We start from the raw sequence: 23,933 nt of genomic DNA on the forward strand, positions 1-23,933 counted from the left end.
CTTATCATTTTTCTTCCTGTACCCTAACACTTTCGGAATATAAAAAAGTTCCGAATTTTTTTTTCCGCACAGCAATCACACTTTTATTACTGAAAAAAAAAATTCTGTAGGATTTTTTATGGGGTGGATAGAGAAATGTGATAGAGTGCAGGAAGCAACACCCATACTTTTATACTTGGATCAAGTTATGGATCAATTTTAAAGATCATAAAATACTGAGTCAGGAATTTTGTATTTGTAATAACACTTTATTAATAATGCACGTCAATTTATTAATCAATTTTATTGATAGATCTAAATACATTACACTTTATTAATAAATTTAACTCTTAAGAAATTTTTTATTTTAATTTTTTTAAATATATAACTAGTTTTAAATTTGGGTCTATATACAAGTTGATTTTGTTTGTGTGTTTATTAAAAGAGATTTAAAGGTTGAAGAAAAAATATATTATTATTTTCAAGTTTATAATTAAGTTTTAAATAGAATTAATGTGAAAATGATTTATAAGTTTAGAAAGTCAATATGTTTATAAAAAATATAAATAGTAGAGTTTGTAAAAAATATAGAGAATAAAACATGTGTAAAAATGTAGGATATATTCTAAAAATACAAAGGGTGCATGCAAAAACAAGTAGATGAAAAGTCATTGTAAATATAAAATAGTATACAAAGAGACTGGTTTAATGTGTATTGCTAGATTTATATAATTAGTACATTGATAAACTCATAATATGTATTTTTAGACTAATCTAATTAGTATATAAACACATTTGTCTAATGTGTATTGTTAAATTCATCTAATTAGTATATGAATAAACTTGTTTAATCAGAATATTGATAGAGCCGTCTAATGTATATTAATAGATTCATCTAATATGTGAATGAACAAACTTGTGTAACATATATTGCTAGACTTGTATAATCATGTATGAACAAAGATATCTAATGTGTTACAAGACTTATTTGATTAATGTCTAAACATATTCATATAATGTGTATTCTTAAACTAATATAATCAATGTATGAAGTGTCTCATATAATATTTTTTGCTATGCACATCTAATTAGTATATAAACAAATTCGTCTAATGTTTTTCACTATACTCATAAACTTGTCTAGTAAACTTGTCTAATGTATATTAATATATTCATCTAATTTGTGTGCTGAAAAGAATTGTAAAATATATATTTTTAGTCATTTAATCAATATTAGAGCTATCAAAACAAGCCACCCGGCCCGGTCCACCACGGATTGGTCACTTAGTGAGTCAACCCAACCCGGTTCATTTATTAGCGAGCCAGAAAATTTGAATCCGGCCCGACCCACCACGGGTTGGTAGGTAAACCAGTTGGCTCACTGGCTCACTTAATTACAAGTTTTTTTAAATAAAAAAAATCTACAAAATTTCTATAATTTAAATCTATACAAATTTCGCTCCCAACATGGGTGTTTAATTAATTTTGAAAATAAGAAATTTAAATAATTTTTTCAAGAAAAAAAATTAAATACTTTTTTATAAAATTAAAATTAAATTTTAATAAAATAAAAATAGGTAGGTGGGTTGGTGGGCCAATCCGGCCCACCACGGGTTCAACCCGCATGAGCCGGGTTGAAATCTGACCCTTATAAAAAAATACAATTTTTTTAAACCCAACCCGGCTCGAATCTGTGGTGGGCCGAGTTGGTCCATGGGTTAACCCACGGTTGTGACCCATTTTGACAGTTCTAATTAATATATAAATGACTTGTCTAATGTCTATTATAATTTTATGTTTTATATACTAAAAGTATAACAAATATTCAATAATAAGAATTTCATATTATAATTTAATATAAGAAAATAAATGTAATTTAATGTTAACAATTTTTTTCAAGACAAAATTATTATGAATATGTAAACAATTTGTGTTATCAATAAAAATATATTATTTTTGACATAATATAATTTTAAGAAATAAAAATAATATATATTTTTCTAAATTTAGTTTTTTAATAAATGATCAAGTAATTAGAAATTGTAAAAGGATAAAATTGAAAATAAAAAATAGTGTTGAAAAGAGAATTAATATTTTAAATATAAATTATTCTTTTCTAATGTTTTTTGTGATTCATCAGGTGTTTATTGTTATATAATTGTCTAATCAATAGGTACAGTATATATTCTTAGACTCAATTGACAATATGGATACATTATATTTTAAGATAATAAGTTTGTTAGCTAATATTTTTTTTTCTCAGTTTTATTAAAGTCATAAGTTATGATAATGTAAAGTTGGAAATAATAGAACATGAATTCAATGAATATAAAAAAAATATAATATTAAGAAGTGTGATTTCTTTTATTATAAATATATATTTAAACCTTTAAAATGAATTATTAAGTACAATTTTCTAATTTATTTTGTTATAAATATAATTATTTAAAATCTTATACAAACTTCTATTTATATACACTTTATGCTAATTTTGTATTAAATAACATTAGTTTAATTTTTACATAATAAAAATAAAAAGAATATTTCAAATAAAGTCATATTTTCAACTTTGACATCTCAACTGTACTAATACTCAAAAATACACGTGATGGTTCTTTTTTAGGTCTGTCAATCATATAAAACTAAACTGATTTTGACACTTTGTTAGTTCATTACATATATATATATATATATTTATCCATATATAATTACATAAGAATACAAATTTGAATAGTAAATAACAAAAAAAATTTCTTGTAATGCAAGTTATATCTCATTGATAATAAATATGTAAAAACTAAGTTATATCACTAAAAAATAGTTATAACTTATATATATATATATATATATATATATATATATATATATATATATATATATATATATATATATATATATATATATATATATATATATATATATATGTGCTTTGCAGTATATGATTGAATTATATTCCGGTTCATGTCCATAATCTTTTTACTCCATTAAATATATCGGATTAACATTTATGATTAATAAGCAGTTAATCACTTATATTATATCCAAGCAATGCTATTTATTTGCAGCTAATTTTTCATATTAAAATAAAAAAAAATAATGATTTGTGACAAGCAACTTCGTCACTCTAAACCAAGTATGATAGATAAAGTGGTACCCATAGAAGTAAGTAGGTACAGTGGGTGATAATAGGACTTTATGCAAGTCAATTAATTTCTTGAAACTAAACTACGAGTTAAATTACGCATGCCCTGATAAGGTGTTTCAGGAGTAATAACTACAACCAGACATGTCTGCACAGATCCTAATGTCATTCAGACAAAGGTTATCATCTTCCACGTAACAACACTAATACTAATGTTTGTACTTTTGGAACATTAATTATGGATAAATTAATAGCTAATAAGGCACAACAGGCCACTGGCTGAAAGGCACTGAAACAGTGTTATAATCTTCCACGCTGAAAGAGCAAAAGCCCTCATCTGCGACCTGATCAATGTTACTCTTTCCCTTGTTGGAACCCCTCAGACCCTCTGAAGTGCTTTCTACCGTTTCTACTCCAGATATTTCTGGATAACCTCCCAATCTTTGCTTCCCAAAACCTTGCTCTTTACTTAGCATTGCCTTCAACTTCATAACCTGAACCAACCAAATGCATATTCATGTTCACAGGCAAAAGCAAACCATTATGTGATGTTATTTGCACGCATCTTTTGATACTTTTGCTGAACAAGACACACTTCTTTTGTCTGAAAAACATTGCATGACGTAAAATAGTAATGCAGTTAACATATAATATATACAGTTTCATATTTCTATCACCCCGGGTGTCTTTCATGACACAAACCCTAATCTTACAGATAAAAATCGTGTCATTATTTTTTTGGCGTGACCAAGGCAGGAGATAGACAGCCACTGTATTCAAACTTGAAATGAAAAGAGATATGTTTGAATGTATAATATTTGCAGGTAGAGACACCATGATACGTGTAAAAGCAACTAAACATTTATAATGCGTCTGGGAGTGTGTGAAAGTGAAGTTGGAAGATACCTCTTCTTGAAGCTTCTGCTTTTCGTTGGAGATGACATCGTATTGGTGCTTGAGAACATCATATAAGTGCTCAAGCTGCTTGGTTTTCCACCTCGTACGTCTATTTTGGAACCAAACAGCGATTTGACGAGGCTGAAGGCCTAGCTCCCTCGAAAGTTTCATCTTCCTTTCAGGGTCTAACTTTATTTCCTCCTGGAAGCTCCTCTCCAATAACTCTAACTGGTTGCTTGTTAACCGCTTCTTCTTCTCTTTGCTTCCATTGTACATTGCCGGAATAGAACCTTCTCCTGTCTCCAACAATGTCGCCTGTTTCATTTCCACTCCTGAAAATGCAACACAAAGGGTTACGTTGGAAAAGCAGCAAGGTGTTTGAAGATCTGGTGGTAATAACTATTTACACTTCTTAGTATTACAAAGTCCTGCCTCTAATACATGATCAACAAAAGCATTTTAGCTAGGGTTATAACCTGTTTTATGATAAAAAACATAAATAGTCTATCTTTGAAAATATAAAACATAAACATTTAGGCTGTAGGATTGATCTTCTGGAGGTTGTCTTAGCTGAATATGCTTTTGCCAATGTTTCCTATGCTAGCTATCTTCAGAAAAGCAAGAAAATGGGACAATTACTTGGGATTCAAGTTACTAATACAAAACTGAGAAATATTGAAATGGGGTGGTTGCAAAATATAGGCTGATTCTTGGAAGCTATTCATTGAGTAACACGCATATATAGAAGCTAACTGCATTTGAAAATCGTAAAGCAAAGGAAGTAGAAAGAAATGCAAGTTGAGATTTTGTTGGTGTTTAACCTGGATAAGGGTTGTTGTTGTAGTTGTAGAAGAAGCTTAAGGTGTCTGGGTGAGGAAGAAATGGTTTTGTGGTGTAATGCCAATCCATATCTTTTTACAGCTTTAGGGCTAGATCTTTCTTTCCATTGAATTCCATCTGCCAAACGATCTCTTATATATGGGTTGATGGGTTCACTGTATATGAGGATTGAGTTGGACCACGTAGGCCGATAGAAAAATGTGTGTAGCAAGTTTAGCTAAGGCAGTGAGGTGTTGCACGATCGTTCTGACTTGTTATTATGAGAGGCAAAAGGCTGTTTATTCCTTTCACTTTTTGGGTGCCAGCTAATTAATCTTTAATTTTTCAATGCTTCTAGCTAATAAATTTCATTATGAAAATAACATCCAGAGCATTTATTTCATCACTTGCTCCTTCTAAATCAAAGTTAACTTTAAGAGAGTTGCAGAGATAATATAGAGTAGTAGCTATCCGGGGCTATAGAGAGTGGTACGCGCACCCAACCCAAGGAAGGTTAATTAGAGTGATATTTGTAAATTGTAAGGGTGACGTTGTTCTTCCTTCCTTATGAGAGCAACAATGTCTTGTGTTAAGGTGGAAACTGAGGGAAGGGACTACGCTTGTCAGAAAAAGGTGTGAAAAGGGGGAACCGTGTGTTGAGTTGGCCACTGAGTAGCCTTCACGATTCCCGTTTCAAAAAAATATCCCGTTTATACCATTTCTTTTACAATAACTCTTGTAAGTTTGAATCTGATAACATAAATCATGTGATGTAATATATTAGTCCAAATAATATTACTAAAATTTATTATGAAAGCACGTGATTACTCAAGATCCGTATATTGAGTTTGTTTGTGTTTGTAAGGACAGGTTGAGTTTTCAAGATAATTTAATTCTTTGTTTTCTTCTCCACAAGGTTATCTATGATATGTTTGATAATAAATTTGGTTTAATTGTTTTTTTAAATCTCTAGTTTGACTGTAACATGTCAAGTTTTCTTGAAAATGTTTCAATTTATAAAATTTATTTCAATTAAATCTCTTGTTAAATATATATAATCAGAATTAACTGTGTTTCGTGATGTGACAAAAGAGTATATGTTAACATGGTAAAAATAATTGGAAAAAGTTTTTTTAACAATTTTTTTTGACAACTTTTTTATAATGCTTATGTGGTAATTCGTGATTAGTCCATTTCAAATATACAGACTAATAAAACACTGACACATAATCTATTGTCAAAAAGTTGTTAACATCATGATCCAAAATAACTTTTTAAGGTTTACAAATGTCTAAATATACTGTGGTGGTAAAGGAAAAGTTTATATGTGGATGCCTTAATTATAATTATAACAAATTATGGTTGGAATTTTTCTTTTAATTTATAATTAAAAATAAATTAAGAGTTAGGATTTCCTTTGTTACTTACTTCTAAAATTCAATTTCTGATTAATTCTAAATATCTGTCATTACAATTGAAAAAAGCATTATGCATATATTAGACGACACTAAAAAGCATTTAATACATATTAATTAGGCGACACTATTTTATTGAGTCATTTTTCCTCTTCAATGTACTCATTATTTAAATATTTCTTAAATTATTGAGTCTCTTTGTCAAACTCACTTTCATAATAACCTTATTAACATAAATATCCCCAATTTTGAAATAATATCTTTATACTGATAATAATACTTACATTATGAATCAGATATGTCAACTCCCTCTGTCAATGTAGAGTGTCCCAGTATTAAGTATTGGTGAAAATATTTTATATACAATTAATTGGTCAATTAAACACTGATCTCAGTAATAGACTGCATAGATAAGGAAAGCTACCATTAAAGTTAGTAATATTTAAACTGTAGTTTTATAACGAATTCAAAATAAGGTTTTTAGTAATTCTGCGACACCTTAATTAGGAACTAGGTGATTAATTTAATAATTTAGCTAGAGATGAAAAAATTAGGTACTGAGTTTGACATACAACACGCATTCCGACAAACCAACAATACTTTGTCTTAATAAATTCTTATTAAAATAAACAAAATGAGGCATGAATACGATATTACGAATGAATTGATGCAGTGAATAATGCAGAAAGAGATTTAACAGAGGGAAACAACTGAATTGACTTCCGAAATTGCCACATCATCGTCGACAACGAAGCTGCCATAACCTCTACTGCACCATAAAAAGGGCAAGTGAAGGACGATAAATAAAACAACCTGGGTTCATTCTGTTCATTCAACCTCATTTCCCTCTTTCCTTAATTATGTTTCCTGCATTGTTCAACACAGCACAGCTTTTTTTCTCTCTCTCTCAAAATAAACCCATTAAAAAAAAACCATACATAATCATTTTCACTCCAAATCTAAAGAGGGCATAATACCAAATTTATTCGACTCTTCAAAACCGAATTTTGAACTTCAATGGCTTTATTTTACGTGTCGTTATTTTGAGTTATGTAGAACTGTTTGGATTTTGGGAGCACTAACTAGTCACAAAACTGATGAAGGGTTCCAAAACAAGGGAAGGCCTTTGGTTTTCCTTTGTGCCCAAAAGATGGTGAAAGTGACCATGGTCATAGATACCATAGTGTGTGACAAAGGTGGTCGTAGAATAGATTAATGTTCCAACTTGATGATCCAAGTTAATTTATTGATTCATGCACCCTGATAACAACACTACACACTTTTCAATATCAGTTCTGTTTTGACGTACTGATACGGACGTCCAAAATAATGAAACACTGGCGTATTCGTATATCTCCACACTTCGAATGCTTTTTATTACTCCATCAACAGGTGCTGCAACATCTTCTTCATCATTTTTATTTTCCATAATATTTTTTTTTTCATTTCATTTGGTTTATATGTCTTGTCTCCTTCTATCATTTTGCTTGTTACACTTTCACTTCTTTGTATCTCTCATTCTCATCTCCACACCAAAAAGTGCATAATATTTAATGTGGCATTTTTTCTTATAATTTTGCAGTTTCTGTTGGCCTTCTCTTGTGCTATCTGCTCGAAACCTAGAGAAAAGGATTTTGTTGCATGGATGAATGATGTGGCGTAAGATGAGTGGCTTGCATGAGAATGAATGACTTAGAATAGGGTTAAAATGTCAACTTTGTTACAAGTAATTAAAAACCTGCACTGTTCTCCACCTACATTGTGTATAAACTTTAGTTTGCATTGTAAAGATTAAAGAATGTGAGATAAGATAGTGATAAATAGCCTTATTTTTGTTGCATGCATATCGAAGTTGAGCATTACAAGATATAAAAGAAGCAAACAGTAGTTGTTGAAGTTAAGTTCTTGGAGCTATTAGCTAATTGAACAGGGGTTGGGGTTATTATATTCTACTAATTTGTCTACTAGACAATTTTTTTATAGGAAAGGTAATTATAAAATACGATAGTAGGTAATAACTCTGGGACCCAAAAAACAGATTATAGCTGTGAAAAAACCAGGGCTATGAGTAAGCAAATTTAAAATTTTCTACAACAAAATCCAGGGTTTCCTGCTGTTTTGGAAGGCAAAAAAGTAAACCTGTCATGCAAGGAATTGATTGAGAAGTCAGAACAGTTTTGGAGAACCTTTTTTTCAACGGTTGTTTTTCTTTGTTCATCATTTTATGTTATATTTGTGTTCTTTAAATGTTTTGGACGTACAGTACCTGTGTACGTTGATCAAGCGTTGCTTTATATAAGAAGATGGTTGGAGAGTTAAATTTTGTGGCGACGAGTATTGTTTTTGTGGGCTTGATGAGGACAATGAATGAAACCCAAAAGCCAAAATACTAATTACTCTTCAAAGGGAGACAAATGTAGGTAAAATATCTGATGCCAACTTAACTCCATCACCCAACTTCTTCAGCTTATTAAAGCCCTTTCCTCCTTTATATTTATATTCTTCCTTTTTCCATGTCAAAACATGTTGGACAAACCATTTTTCTAACTATATCAAAAATAATAAAATTAAAAGTTAATATAATAAATTCTCTTTGTATTTTTAATGTAATGATTATTTTTAACAAAAATGTATTTGTAAGCTGTGTTCAACATCTCATTGACTTCTAGTTTTTCTTATTTGAAAAACTTGTATAACCCTGTTGTTTAGCTAATAAGTTTATTTTAGTAATTTGTAACATTTTTCTAAACAAAATGCTATTTGAAGTACGTTTTATCTTGCATGGTTTTATTAATTTTATTTTTTATTTTAATATTTTATAAACAAAATGACGTGATAAAAATATATTTATTATTATTATTACTATTATTATTTCAATACCTATACATTATTATATAATTTATTAAACTATTATACACACACACACACACCTAAAGAGATATATTTTTTATAATTATTATCTTCTATTAAATTAAAATAATTTTATTATTTAATAAAACACGTTCTTATATACAAATGAACCACACCCTTAACTAAAAGAACAATAATATATAGTCTCTAACTCCTAACATACAAAATTAGTTATCTTTTTTTTATATTTTCCTAAAATCATATTATTTTAATATGCGGAGGCGACATGTTTGACTAATTATATATAATATTTATTTTACTATTTTGACATTTTGCATTTTTTTTAGATATCTTTATGCTGCTATACGTATTTTTAAATATCTTTATGCTGCTGTATATATAAGAAAACTAATGAAATTAAACTAATTATAATTAAAATAAGTTATCTAGAAATGTTGTTACAAATTAAGGGTAGAATTGAAAACTCTCAACATATATTTTTTAACAATAAAAAAATAAAATTCATAAAAAAATTGTATTAATTTTTATAATTATGTTTTTTGTATTATTTTTCCTAAATTCTTCTAATTTAATAAACTAATTCAACAAATTTTCGGTTTGAGTTAAATTTTTTTTCTCAGCTTTTTCTAACAGTAAAAATATAATCGTTCTTGCTTATTTTTTTTGAAAAGTTCTTAGAACAAATGATATTTGTTTGTAGCAAGGGAGGATAAGTTCAAAATTTAAAGCTGAAGGTAAAGAAACTGCAAAACCATAAAAAGCTAGGCATACCTAGAAGATAGGTAGAGAGACTAGAAGCTTGGTGGAGATGTTGAGAGTGGTCCTCTGTGTGCATGCCTGATGAACAAGTCCATGAACTATACACATTTGAAGCTATAGCTACTTATGCAGAACAGATTTGAAACCATTAATTAAAGTGTTGGCTTACGACATAGTTTGGCTTTGATGATGTTTGCGTGGTCCTGAACAAGCGTTGATGATGTTGTAAATGCATGTGAACATTGTTCAGCAGTAAAATCCTTCACTGAGGGAGAAATTTGTCACTATATGTAACCCTAGCTACCACATGAGTGATATAAATAACTCACTATACCTCCCTAAGAAATAGTTCTGAAAGATTAAAACAGAAGCAAAAGGTAACTACTATGTGTGACTCTACGCAAACGGCGCCGAACATATGGGCATGGACCATTGTGTGAGTGGGTACTTATTTCTTAGCTTCACCTCATAACACAGTGCATAGAGATTCTATAGCTATACAAGAGGTTACTCTGATATATAGTATATATGCATAGATGATTCTACACAGAGATCTAATAATGAAACACTAATGTTATGAAACAATGACAAAAATAGGTAGAAAAAGAAGCTACACAGAGCTCTCAAAGAACCTTGATGTTTAACATGTTCTTACTATTTTGCCTTTTGCAGATACACAGTATGACATGAGAAAAGAGAACCCTAATAATTATAGTATAAAAAATTCTTCTCCATCATCACACGATGTATATTTGTTTGTTTCTGTGGATTGACCAAAACACGGGTTATCTTATCAGTTTGAGCTTCAATTTATTTTCCTGTTGCTTCCATCTACCCAAAGTATGCAACTGTTTTCTTACTTCAACATTTCTGCTTGGTCTATATATCTTTTTCAAATATGATACTACTCCCCTAAGCAATAAATTTCTTAAATACTTTAAAAATAAACGAATAAATAAATACAGTAAAATGATTTTATAAGCTAAAACTAACTTATTCATAAATTAAAAATGAAAATTTAAAGAAATTATAAAAATAACACTTTTATAAATTCAAATGAAACATAAACTAATTTTTAGCTTGTTAGTTTTTTCTCTCTTAAAAAGTACTTTTAAACAAATTTGTCTTATTATACCTTTTCATTTATTGTTAAAAAAGTTAAGTATTTCTTTAATAAACATATAGATTCAAACATATTATAAGTAAGTATTATGATTAGCTTATTATTATTCTTAAAGTTAAATATATTATATTAATGTAAAATTGAAATTTGTTTTTATATTTAAAAAAATGTATTTTGGTCAACACACTTTAAAAATGGGTGACCATAATCCTCTTAGTTTAAGTGTGTTAAAGTTTATCTTCATAAATTAAAATATATCAAACGCTATATTAATCTAAAATATCACTTAATCAATAAAAAATTTAACACACAATTTAATTAAAAATATTTTATTTATTTATTTTTTAAAATTTGAAATACAAATTATATAAAAAATTTCATATGAAAAAATAAAATCATATTCAACACTTTCTTTAATATTAAATGTAATGTTTTAAACTAACATATACTTCATGGGAAGAACGGACATAGCTTATTTTTTATTTCCTGTAGCATAATACTTCCTCCCTTCTCTTCTTAAAAGTTGTTTAAGATTTAAAAAATAATAAAGTATTCATAGGTTTTTTAATCTAACAAAACATTATTTTTTAGTTTACCTTTTTCATTGTATGTAAACTAAATAAAGATTAAAGGGAAATTAACAATACAAGTGATAAAAGAATAATTAATTTTATTTTGAAATTTAAAATCAAAATTAAAAAAAAAGTTATTTTTCAAAAACACTATGCATTAAAATATCGTTTTTCTCAAATTATTTTTTTAAAGTTATCTTATGAAAGATAAATAATAAGTTTATTTTATATAGAACTCAGACACAAGTCAAGTCAGTAAATATCATGTATCAATAATTTAAAAAAACATGATATATCTATATATATAACTAATATTACAAGTATAACTAAATTTGCTACTTTAAAACACCTAGAGTAAACTTTTAAGTCATATCATTTTTTTTGAAAAGTTGTAGGGCATTTATAAAACCTATTGTGTTTGGTTAATCCTTAAATTTAGCAATTATTAATCCTTAAATCTAGGAAATGCATGAAGTTTATTTAAGGTGAAACTTGTTTAACACAATCACTTTCATATAAAATTTAAGCCTTTTAAAACATGCACTTGAATAAAACTAAAATAATAAAAAGAAGGGTGGGATTCGTTTAGACGTTTTGAACTTTATTGTATAAAACCCCACCTGTTTGACTCTTATATGGACATAAAATTTCAAGAACTTTAGATACATTAAACCTGAATAATTTTTATTTTAAATATTTTATTTAAACAAAACAATGTATATTTAGTACATTTTTTATTTAAATAAATAATTTTAAATATTAAACAGTATTTAAAAATTTAATTTAATCATTCAAAATATTAATAATATTTTCACCCAAAATTATTTGTAGCTGATCTCGATTGCAATTATTTCAACTCAACTATCGAAATTATTTTTTAAATGTTGTTGGTAAAAGTCAACTTTTTGATCGATCAAAAACTATCAACTAACGTCTCAAATTTCGTAAAACACATTTTTCAAGCTATAAATTCATATGTCCAACCATTTATTATAAATTATAGTTTTTATATAAGTAAATCTAATTTAGCAAGTTTTTCATCTTAAATCAGTAAAAAATTAATCAAAATCGTGCTAAGAAATCACAAGGACAATATTAAGTCAAGGACTAGTATAAAAGGAACAAGACAAGATTAGGGAAAATATGAAGGACCAAAAATAATTTAACACATAGCAAAACCATTGCATCGAAAGATCGATTTAGAAACACACCAGAGTAAGACATTTTCGTTTATTATTTTATCAGAACTTAAGTATTTGTAGTAACGTAAAACAAATCACTACTATGCAACTCAAGAATTAAAAAAAAAAAAAACAACAAATTATGCGCTAAGAGAATGGGTATATTATTTACTTGTGAATTGTGGTAAAGGTAAGTGGCAATTTAAATAGTGAAACATCAGTTCTGCTTCTTAACATTGCACTTAATAAGATACACCTAAATTTTCCAAGTGTATAAAAATTTGTGTCAATACCTGATGGAAGGCACAATAATATGAGGAGAGGAAAATCTACAACAGCATCACAATTAAGTTCCAGACAGAACAGACCAGCCAAAGCAAGTGTTAGCGAAGTTTGTTTTCCTGTTTCTGTATTCATCTCATCTGACAAAGGCAGAAAACATAGAGTGGACAGACACAGAAACGGTGATTACATAAAAACTATAGAATGGGTAAAATGTGTTTTTATCCCGGTAGAATTTCTAAAATTCAGTTTTAGTTTCTCAAAATTTTTTGTCAGTTTTTTCTCCCTCTAATTTTGAAATACACCTTTCTTTCCTCCAAATGCTATCTAAGCTAACTTTTTGTCGTCCATAAAGCGTTATTTAATCATTTGGAGAAGTAACAACGTGCATTCTAAAACCAGAGAAACTAACAAAAGAATTAAGAAGAACTAAAATTAAACTTCAAAAATTTTAGACAGACTGAAAATATATTTGACCCCTTCATACCGTGCATACCAACTACCAAAAAATTTTAAAAGTAAATTCCTACTGTGTGGTTATTTCAGAATTCCGCTTCTGGTGCGCTCTCTCAAATGACTAGGTATAATAAATACAGAATCTACACAAAGCCCACCTTTAGAGTGTGTACAGTCAATCTGTTTCATGGAGAATCTTACTTTGGTTGTAGGTTCTGATCCCCTGACAATAAACTCACCCACCTTGTAATCTACCCAATGTCCGCACTTTTGATTGCCGTGTGCATCATCAGGTTCAGCTTCATCCAGGCAGCACTCGAATGAAGCTCGCTGACCATCCATGGTTGACAACTCAAATTTCACTGGTTTTATGTCCCAACCATGGGTGTGTTCATAGTTGCGCACGCGTCTCCCAAGCCTCTTTGAAAATCGTCCAAGGTGAAGCCTAAAGGATAGAGTATAAATATCAGCAGGAAATGGGAAGCTGACCTCCCCGTCCACTTCAAACCACCATATTTGCTGCAAATATGCTACAGTGTTGAACCTGAAATAAACAAACAGCAGAACTGTAATGCAATCCTCAGAAAAAGGAGCTGACAGATTAAACAAAGCAGCTTCAGTATCAGGATTAAGAGTGCTACAATTTGCAGAAAGCACAAATAAGCAGAAAGTTGACATAATGTAACCAGAAGTACATTAAGAATTACACGTCCAACTATTCATGTCTAGTAACAGGTTCTGCAGACCAACCAAAACCACCTATTCATGTTTTATTCCTAGGTCGGGTCAGTTTGGTTGAATTAGGTTGACTATTTTATGGTTCAGAACGCTCAAGGCTACACATAAGATCAACCAATCTAAGCTGAACCAAATTGCAAAACATGATTGAAAGTTAAAACATTATTCCTAGACACAGATAACTAAGGTAGAATCGGACTCCTCTCCTTAAAAAATTAATGAGTTATGTTTTCTATTTTAATGTGAACAGGCATTTAAAGAACAATTTTTCCCGTGTATGATTCTTGGCATAATTGCCAGGCAGTTTTGAATGTTTTACTATTAACTTTGGCACCTTATGTGTTTTTTGGGTAAAATCATAACAAAAAAATAGTTAGAGCATTCAATACTTCGTTTCATTATCTAGCATGTAAAATTGATAATGGGGTTGAAATTAATTGTCAGTAATGAAATTTTTTCATAGGAGGATTGTTCATAGTTGTTCATCATCACTAAAGGTCTGTTCTTATTAAAATAGACTAATCTTAGAATTTGAGCTAAGTACTTAACCCTCAAAATCAATTGTAAGGTAGGGACTAAGTCAACTTTACAAGCACAACATCAGTTATAACTGCAGTTGATATAGAATTTCAACTTGCTTAGAGCCAACATCCCATTGGTTGTATACTTTGATGTTTCACTAAACATTTCTAATAGGCCACAATTAAGACAGCTTAGAAGTAACTGCAATCAAGGCAGGCTAGGGATGATCACAATTAAGACTGCTTTCCAATAATTAAATCACAAAAAATATTGTTGTGTAGGTGATAGGAGTGTAATTTTTAATTTAGAGGTGAGAATAATGCTCTTCATCTCTCAAGAAGCATAGTTCAACCAATTATAATAGCAAATTCATGCTCTTCATTCCCTTCAATACATGCACAAGTAAGTAGACAAGTCTAATGTGCAAATATGAAAAATGCTTTCACACAAAGCGCTCTCTCCTCACAAAACACACACAAAACAGATATATATATATGTTGGACCAAGATATTTTGCTCTTCAGAGGAAATTTAGCTGAGGATACCTTTGCTTACTCTATACCATAGTTAATATTTGGGTCATACAAGAAATACAAACCAATTAAATCATTTAACATCACGGGGTCATTTGATGTGGGTGGCAGGTATTCCCTCCTGCTCCTGCCTTGGGCCGCAGGGGACTACTCTAGATTGATCATTTGATCCAATTAGTATTTTCATAAAATACTTTAAAATTCGTACATATTTAAATTCAAAAATTGAACAAGTAGCACCTAAAAATTAAACACTCACGTTACTGATAAGGTTTGCAACTTCTAGAAGATGTACTGGACAGAAAGGCCACATAGCTTATGGAATGTTAAACCAAAAGCAATATAAAAATAAACAAGCATATATTTGAAACTAATGCACATGACAATACACTAAGATAAGATTTTAAGATATTCTAGACACCAAATAACATTGTGATATTCTAGCCTCATTGATGATCATCTACATTACTGGTCAATACACTAAGATAAGATGTTAAGATATTAACTTGATTGGAAGAAAAGCCATATCTAGAAATGCCCAGAAATATCCAGTCACAATGGTTATTTTAGGACATTGGAAAGCACATATTCTTTGTTAGATATATTATCTTTATTTTATATTTATCTTTAGTTAATTTGTTATTATTTCTTATTTGTATTTTGGGCTTGGCCCATATTTCTTCTATTAAAAATAGAGGACCCTATGTGTATATTCAACACAAGGGAGTTTAATCTCATTTATAGTTTTTCACTATATTCAACACGGTATCTAGAACCTAAGATTCTTTTGAAGAAAAAGTTTCTGGTGCCTCTGCAACTACATCCGCCACTACCGGCGGTGGCGCCATCTATTGCTGCCGCCGCCACCATCTACTGTTGTCTCTTCTAACCTCTCTTTTGTCACCATCGTGTTTAACCCGTCCATATATGTTTTTTTCCCATGGAAAAGATGGTTTTTGTTAGTTTATTTATAGCCGTGGTGGCTCTCCAACAATTACCTCTTTATCTACTGGTGGCATTTTTCAACGGCGATTTGTAAAAAGAGATTTACATGGAACAACCTCTCATATTTGTTACTCAAGGGGAGTCTTTTGGATTGGTATTTCATCTTCTATGTCGTCTTGCAAATCATTAGCAATTTGGTGTCACTCGAGTGTAGAAGCAAATATTTTCACTAACACTTATGAATATATTAGTAACAAGCTTGATACATATGTATGTACTAGCTTGAGGAAGAGTGTCAGATATATTATCTTTATTTTATATTTATCTTTTATCTTTAGTTTGTTATTATTTCTTATTTGTATTTTGGGCTTAACCCATATTTCTTCTATTGTAAATAAACGACCCTATGTGTATATTCAACACAAGGGAGTTTAATCCAATTTATAGTTTTTCACTATATTCAACACTTCAAATTAATCAGAGGGGTATTTCCCAATGCACACTTAGGCAGTCAAGTGCTAGCAAATGCAAAAGCTTAACTTTGAAAACCAAATAATACAACTTAATAAGGAAAATAACATGATCTATATGTATGTATGCTGTTGATGACTTCCGTACAAGTGACACAAAATCACTGACTTCCCATTCTTTTACTTAGAGTACAGGTAAGTTACTATTCCTTCCCATTCACCTTTACCCAAAAAATGAAATAGCATACATAGTTGATCTAAGGGTCACGCATAACAAGGTAAAAATGTCTAACACCTACCACCAAATTACCCCCATTCACCGAATAATGTTGGAAAAGCAAAACAATAATCATATCGTTGCTTATTATGATAACAAAACACATTTTTGACTTAAAACTTCCGTTCAGCATTCTGAACAAGGCCACCTATAACATACAACAACAAAGCAAACACGATATTTTTTCTATCAGATAAATGAATTTGCATCACTGGAAGTTAAAATAATGAATCAAAAAGCATTCTGCAGAGATGTGCAGCACTTGGCACCTTTGATTCCCTCAACCCATCCCCTTGCCAAAACTCCCCACCACCATTACATTATGTGGGTAGAAATTGGTTATTGCAGAGGATAGAGATATTTTATTACATTAAATATGAAAATATGATATGATTTGATAGGGAATTCCCATTATTTCATCTTTGTTATGAATTAGAATACTTATGAGGGTACAGAACATATAGAAGATTCCTTCCAGGATTCTCCCTTCTCAAAATAGCACCAGTGCCATACCATCTATCATGACCTATTTTCCAGCCTGCAACCACAACCATTAGCATCACCTTCACATCCTCTAAGCATTTTCTTTTTCTCTGCTACAGTCGTTGTGTCCTCTATGCACTTTTACTCTCTGGCATTCATCGTGCCACCTAACCATTTTTAACAAGCTTAACTCGTATGATAATATGTTGACAGAACATGTTGAAGATTGATAGTCACTTAGATAAGGAGAAAGTCATGCCCGTGAAATACCTATTAGCTTTGTTATAATTTACTTTGTTAGCTTCGGCGACCAACTAACTGACATGTTTACTAAGTCTCTGAAGGAGGAATGTGTTGACGACATTTGTAGCAAGCTTGTCTTGTATGACACATATGCTCTAACCTGAGGGGAGTGTTAGAGATATGATTTGATTGTATTAAATAAGGAGACATGATATTAATTGATAGGAAAATATCTGACCAAATATTTCTCATTATTAGATACTGATTTTGTTCTTTATTATTGTACCTCTTCTTATTTATAAATAAGAATATTCATGTGTGTCATTCAATACACAAAATTCATTTTATTCCTTCTGGGTTTCTCTCTTCGTGGTAACATCGTCGGGTACCTGTTTGTCACTAATCCTTTCAACAACAGGTTAGTTAGTTAATTAATTATAGTCAGATAGGAGTTGCTTATAAATAAGAAGAATCGAGATAGAAAAGAGTTATCTTTAGGTTGGGGAAGTCTTTGGGAGAGATCCAGGTTTCTCGAATACCTAGAGTGAACATTGTTTTCCACCAATCAAAAACATTGTGGTCTACAGTCTGATCCAGTTTCTATCACTTTTCAATCCTCTTGTTTTTGTCCAAACCCAGTCCAACAACCATGCACAAATTAAAACATGTTTTCTTCAAGTACATGTCCCATTAAAGCCTCACAGAAGCGTACAAACAACATTCAATAATCCAGAGAAGCATTCCATCTTGCTGCATGCTCAGTGGAAGCATGTATAGCATGGGTTTTTAAAACTCCAACCTCAAATAGCAGCAGAAACATGATTTCTCTAAAGTTGCCCCAAGTTCTCACATCATTTTAAGACCAAAATAGAAAGTCATAAATCAAAGTCACGCACAACTAACCTAACCGTACATCACCACAACTCTCAACAAAACATAATTTAAGAAAAAATGCAGGTTCTGAGAATCTAACCTAGATTCCTCAGTAGGAACCCAAGTCCAGTATCTACGGTCATCAATTCCAGTAATAGACATCGCCTTCGCCGAAATTGACATGCAAACCCTTCCCGTGACCCTGTCCAGCCACACTTCCTGCAAAACCATAATCCGTCAACTAATCTCCAACAACCAATCAGGCAACTCAGTGACACAAAAAGAAAAGCGCGCCGCACCTTGTTGCCGTCGTCGAACGGCACTGGACGAGAGAGCAGCGCGAAAATGTCCTTCTTGGAGAGATTCCGGTACCTCTCGGCAGGCATCAAATCGAGCAGATCTTGGTAGTTGGTAGGCAGCTTGGTTTGCCAGACGGAATCGGCGGAGGCAGCGCCGCGAAAAGAGCGGTTGAGGCGCGCTAGGTTGCAAATCTCCGGCGGAGTGAGGTGGAGGAAAACGCGGGCGACGCAATTCTCCGGAATGTCACCGAGGCCCGGAGCGGCGGCCGAACCGTTGCTTCCTAGGTTCGACAGCGAGGCCCCCATTCCCTCCCGATCACCCGTTCTTTCCTTTCATTCAAACCTGGCCGAAGAAGGAAAGGAAGGAAGAACGGAAGAGACAACGGCAGAGTGAGTGCGGAATTATAGAATTGAATTGAAGTGAAAGGTGAGTTGGAGAATTACCTTGGAAATAGGAATTATGGGATTTCTATGTTTGGCTTCCGAGGGGAATTTTCCCTCGAAGTTAACACGGGTTCAGATTCGATACAATACAATCTCTATTTCCCATCCACCCATCACCTTCACTTTATTTTTCCCATTCCTTTCCTTTCCTCTTTAATTCTTCATATTTCTTCATTCCCATACCAATTTTAGTACACAATAAACAAATCAAAACATTTAATTCTTATTTATAATTGTATAAACTATATTTAAAATCAATATAAACCTACAAAATTAATCGTATTACTTAATTACAGCTTTTCTTCACCCAAGTATTTTATATATCAATTCATGCTTTAACCGTCAATTGATCACTCAGTTTATCAATCAACAATAAAATAATAATTAAAGAAAGTATTTTTCCTCTATCTTTCTTCTTGTTCAATATTATAAAGTTATTTGTATAATGTATATAAGTATTTTAAAAAGGAAGCACTTATTAAACTCTAGTTTAACTTCACTTGTTGGCGAGTCTTACCGTGGTGAGTAAGTTAATCACTTTAAACTTTATTTCTTTTTACTAAATATTTAAATTCAAAATTTTCTGTTATTTATTTTATTTTTATCAATAAATATGTTATTTAGTGATGACCTAAGCAGAGGCATAATGTTGATGAATCAATATTACGGTTAAGCGATATATTATATTGTTGACTGGTTTTTTCCTTATTATTCAATATTACTATTCTGTATTAATTTTAAATTAAAGTTATTAATACTATAATTAATGGATCCACTTTATTAAATTTTAAATATTTGTGAAGCAGGTTCTACGAACATGTCATAATTTTGAGAATAATAATTTTAAACGTAATAAAATAAACCCTTAAATATTAATTTAGTTTTATTTTCGTTGAATTTAGTTTTAATATTTTTCTTTTTAAATCATTCTCAATTTTTATCAATTTTGTTAAATTTAATCCTTTTAATGTTGTTTAAATAATTAATATACGGAGTAGGTTCCATGCAAAAATTTGTATTAATATGTGTCATATGACAACAACAATATCATATATCAATATTTTATATTTAATTTGATTTTTATATTTATTATTTTTATTCAATTCAATCTCAATCTATTTTTTAAATAAAGTAACTTTATCTTTTCCGAACTAAAACCAAATTTAATGTTTATATAAATGTTATATTGATATTTTTATTATAATTCATATTTTTATTAAATATTTTTAATTTAGATCAGAGTTAATTTAAAATTAGAATGAAAATTTTAAAAGGTTCAACTTCACATAAAATATTATAAACTAAATTAACTATTAAATGAAAATGCCATACAACAACATTATATTAATTGATTATAAAAGAAAATTGTCAAATTTAAATATTTTTTTTTTGTAAAAATAAATATTTTTATATTTTTTCCTTGTTTATTTTATCACAATAATAATTACAATAATTAATTTTTATTTTTATTTAATATTTTACGTGATTTTTAACCTCTTAACATTTTAAATCAATGTCAATGTTGTTAGTTCACACCCTTAGATTTTTTGTTTTAGTTTTAAACCAATTGTAACCTTAAACAAAAATTATTTAATAAAAATGTGAATTTAAATAAGTATAACATTTATATAAAAATTAAATTTAGTTTCATTTTAGGGATAAAATTGATTTATTAAAAAATATTGTGACAAAAGTGAATAAAAATAATGAACGTAGGAATCAAATTGAATATAACCCACTAACATGTCACACTAGATTGATACGTAGTGCTCTGTTGACACTTAACCGTGCAGGATTGACATGTGGATATTTTTAAGAAGAATAATAATAATAAAATTAAATTAAAAAAAGAACATGATTCGTGACTTACATTGTTTACAATTAGTTAATTATTTAAAAGGTATTAAAAAAATGACTAGAACAATATTGATAAAAATTAAAAACAAATGAAAAAAAAGAGTTAAAACTAAATTGAACCAACTCAATAAAATAGATAATATTTAAACCTAAAATAAAGAATAAATAAAATATGTAAAAATAATCAAGCATGTATCTTTGAAATTTATTTTATTTAATGAAATTGATTATTGCATTCTTGAAAATAAAATATAATGATTGAATATAAAAAAGATAATTTAGGTTATGATGAAAGAAAAAAGTTAAATGAAATTTAATTAAATTTAGTGAATACTAAATAAGTTGAATAGTCGAGAAAATGAAATAAAATTAAGAGTTGAGGAGTAAGGAAGATAAAATTTGTAGACCTTTTGTAACATCTCATAATCTCACACCTGATAATGCATAATTTATATATTGTAACATCACATTTACGGTAATATCCCGTAATCTCACACTTGAAAATTTATAGTTGATATATATCTATACATATGTTTTTAAACTCAGATTTCAACTACAAACTCATAAATATAACTCAAATTCTTCTAATTTATTCTTCTATTTCTTCATTGGCACTGGATCAGACGACATTCCTTCATCTGCTCCCGTATAATGAATTATACGATCATCGCACATCCACAAACACAAACAAGTAGGGTGAGCTAACATGCAACAAATCATTTATAAACACATGCATAATTACTTTGATACAAACATCATATAATAATTATGTCAGACACCCTCACACCATCATACCACAATTACACCATATATACTCATCCCATCATACCACAATTTCTATTAGACACTCGTCCCACCATACCCAATAAACACTCATCCCACAATACTCAATAGACACTCGTTCCACAATACCCAATAGACACCACAATACCCAATAGACACTCATCCCACAATACTCAATAGACACTCATCCCACAATACTCAATAGACACTCATCCCACAATACTCAATAGACACTCATCCAGATGATACGTTGATGAGCGGTCACGAGAGGTTATGCACTTGTGATGACTTCTACTTCCTCTTACAAATACATTTCCAAAATACTCCATACCATCCACAAGGTTAGTCCTCAACACTATGTCCAAAACCGGCACATAGACCAGGACCTCCTGCCCCTCTCACCACATAATTCATCATTCTCTACTTGAGACTGGATGATTATTAGAGTATCAGGATAACCTCCAACTACAGGACTCTCAATATCAACATATACACAAATACCATATCATTACTGAATCTCTCCACGAGATTCATACCATGCTCATATTCCTCAACTCACATTATACCCTTACAAAATCTCCCCATAATACTCATATCATGTTCAGATGCATAAATTCAATATAATAAAATCCAATCATCGTAGAAATCATACAAAATGAATATATCACAAAATAAAATAACAATACTAAAATATCACCATAAATGGTCACCGGAGAAGAATCAAATGTTTGACGAATCAAACTCACCATAAACGCCAGTACATATGACTAGTCACAACTTACTGGATTGGACCAGGGTTGCTCTATGATCAGGGATGTACCAACTCCGATTTTTAAGATTCCTCTATCCTACCATCACAATTATAATTCATAATTTCGTATCTACCACAATAACATGAATTCATTCCAACGAGATATATTGCACAATAGTTTAACAGTACATAATCTGTTCAACAAGATTTAAGTTAAAAACTTGTCGAGTAGACTTCCAGGAAAGAGAGGTGCGTCATAATGAACAACTTAAGTACCAAGTATTTCCTTAGCCAAAGTGTTCCTCAACTAGTTTTAACAAATTTCTTATTAACAAATTTCTTATTTACAGATTCAAAACAATAGCTTATAATATTAACACAGAAATTCAATATAGATAGATATAGAGTAAGCATTAACAGTATTCACACAGAATTTCAATACATGAATAGTAATAAAACAGTACTAAATCATAATATAAAAGCTTAGAAGGGTTAGCTCCCCTACCTCTATTCCAGACTTCTCTTACTCCGAATTTGTTTTTCCGAAAACCCTTCAGAACCTCTACTCTTCTTGCAACTAAAAATTTCTCCCTAACTCTTTCTTCTCTATTTCTCAAGCTCTCACTTGATTCTTCTTCTCTTTGTGAAGAATAATCTCTCCTCTCATGGCTATTTATAGTCCAAAATTTTTACTATTTAACAATTTTTTAATATTATTTATTATTTTAGTATTATCTTATTATATTAATATTTTAATTACCACTTGGCCTATTTGATCCCTCAATAATGCCTTAAAATCTGAGTGTTTTATCCATTATCAATATTTTAAATTTTATTTTATTTTATTTTATTTTTTTTAACAAAAAGATAAAAAAGAGTTTGAACCCATCACCACAAATTTTCTACCAATTAAGCTACCAAAATTTCTTATTTAACTTTTCACATAAACTTATTATATTTTCCATTCACAAAGAAATTCATTTCTACTAGTAATAAAATTGTAAATATTTTTCATGGATCTTACACCTTTTCATATGAAAATTATATAATATATAAAAATATTAAAACGAGTAAAAATAATGCAATGTGTATTAAAGTTTATTATATTTGATGAATCTAATATTTGTCTTCTTTTAGATGTAATACACATTTGAATGAATCATCCAGAGAAAATGAGATATAATCGAAGTTATGCTAAGAAGAAAAATATATAGAGAATA

General features: G+C 29.9%; 2 protein-coding genes across 7 annotated transcripts; both read right to left on the minus strand.

The window, feature by feature from the left end:
• Nucleotides 1-3,110: 3,110 nt before the first annotated feature.
• Nucleotides 3,111-13,185, minus strand: LOC108322456 (homeobox-leucine zipper protein ATHB-22-like). 5 transcript variants are annotated; one of them, XM_052872755.1, is made up of 5 exons: nucleotides 13,052-13,168; nucleotides 10,052-10,142; nucleotides 9,895-9,960; nucleotides 4,028-4,350; nucleotides 3,111-3,615 (listed from the first exon to the last, which is right to left on the minus strand). In XM_052872755.1, the coding sequence occupies exons 3-5, from the start codon at nucleotides 9,956-9,958 to the stop codon at nucleotides 3,376-3,378; spliced, it is 627 nt and encodes a 208-aa protein (XP_052728715.1). In that variant the 5' UTR covers nucleotides 9,959-9,960; nucleotides 10,052-10,142; nucleotides 13,052-13,168; the 3' UTR covers nucleotides 3,111-3,375. The 5 variants fall into 5 exon arrangements, with proteins under 5 accessions (XP_052728715.1, XP_052728713.1, XP_052728714.1 ...); XM_052872753.1 differs by having other exon boundaries at nucleotides 9,895-9,980; XM_052872754.1 differs by having other exon boundaries at nucleotides 9,895-9,980; nucleotides 10,052-10,147; nucleotides 13,052-13,065.
• Nucleotides 13,186-13,448: 263 nt separating this feature from the next.
• On the minus strand, nucleotides 13,449-19,475 carry LOC108322455 (F-box protein PP2-A15). Of its 2 annotated transcripts, XM_017554556.2 has the most exons (4): nucleotides 19,323-19,475; nucleotides 18,879-19,221; nucleotides 18,680-18,798; nucleotides 13,449-14,040 (listed from the first exon to the last, which is right to left on the minus strand). In XM_017554556.2, the coding sequence occupies exons 2-4, from the start codon at nucleotides 19,182-19,184 to the stop codon at nucleotides 13,578-13,580; spliced, it is 888 nt and encodes a 295-aa protein (XP_017410045.2). In that variant the 5' UTR covers nucleotides 19,185-19,221; nucleotides 19,323-19,475; the 3' UTR covers nucleotides 13,449-13,577. The 2 variants fall into 2 exon arrangements, with proteins under 2 accessions (XP_017410045.2, XP_052728711.1); XM_052872751.1 differs by having other exon boundaries at nucleotides 18,879-19,453.
• Nucleotides 19,476-23,933: the final 4,458 nt, after the last annotated feature.

The sequence above is a fragment of the Vigna angularis genome, chromosome 2 (genome assembly GCF_016808095.1).
Source record: "Vigna angularis cultivar LongXiaoDou No.4 chromosome 2, ASM1680809v1, whole genome shotgun sequence".
Taxonomy (NCBI): Eukaryota; Viridiplantae; Streptophyta; class Magnoliopsida; order Fabales; family Fabaceae; genus Vigna; species Vigna angularis.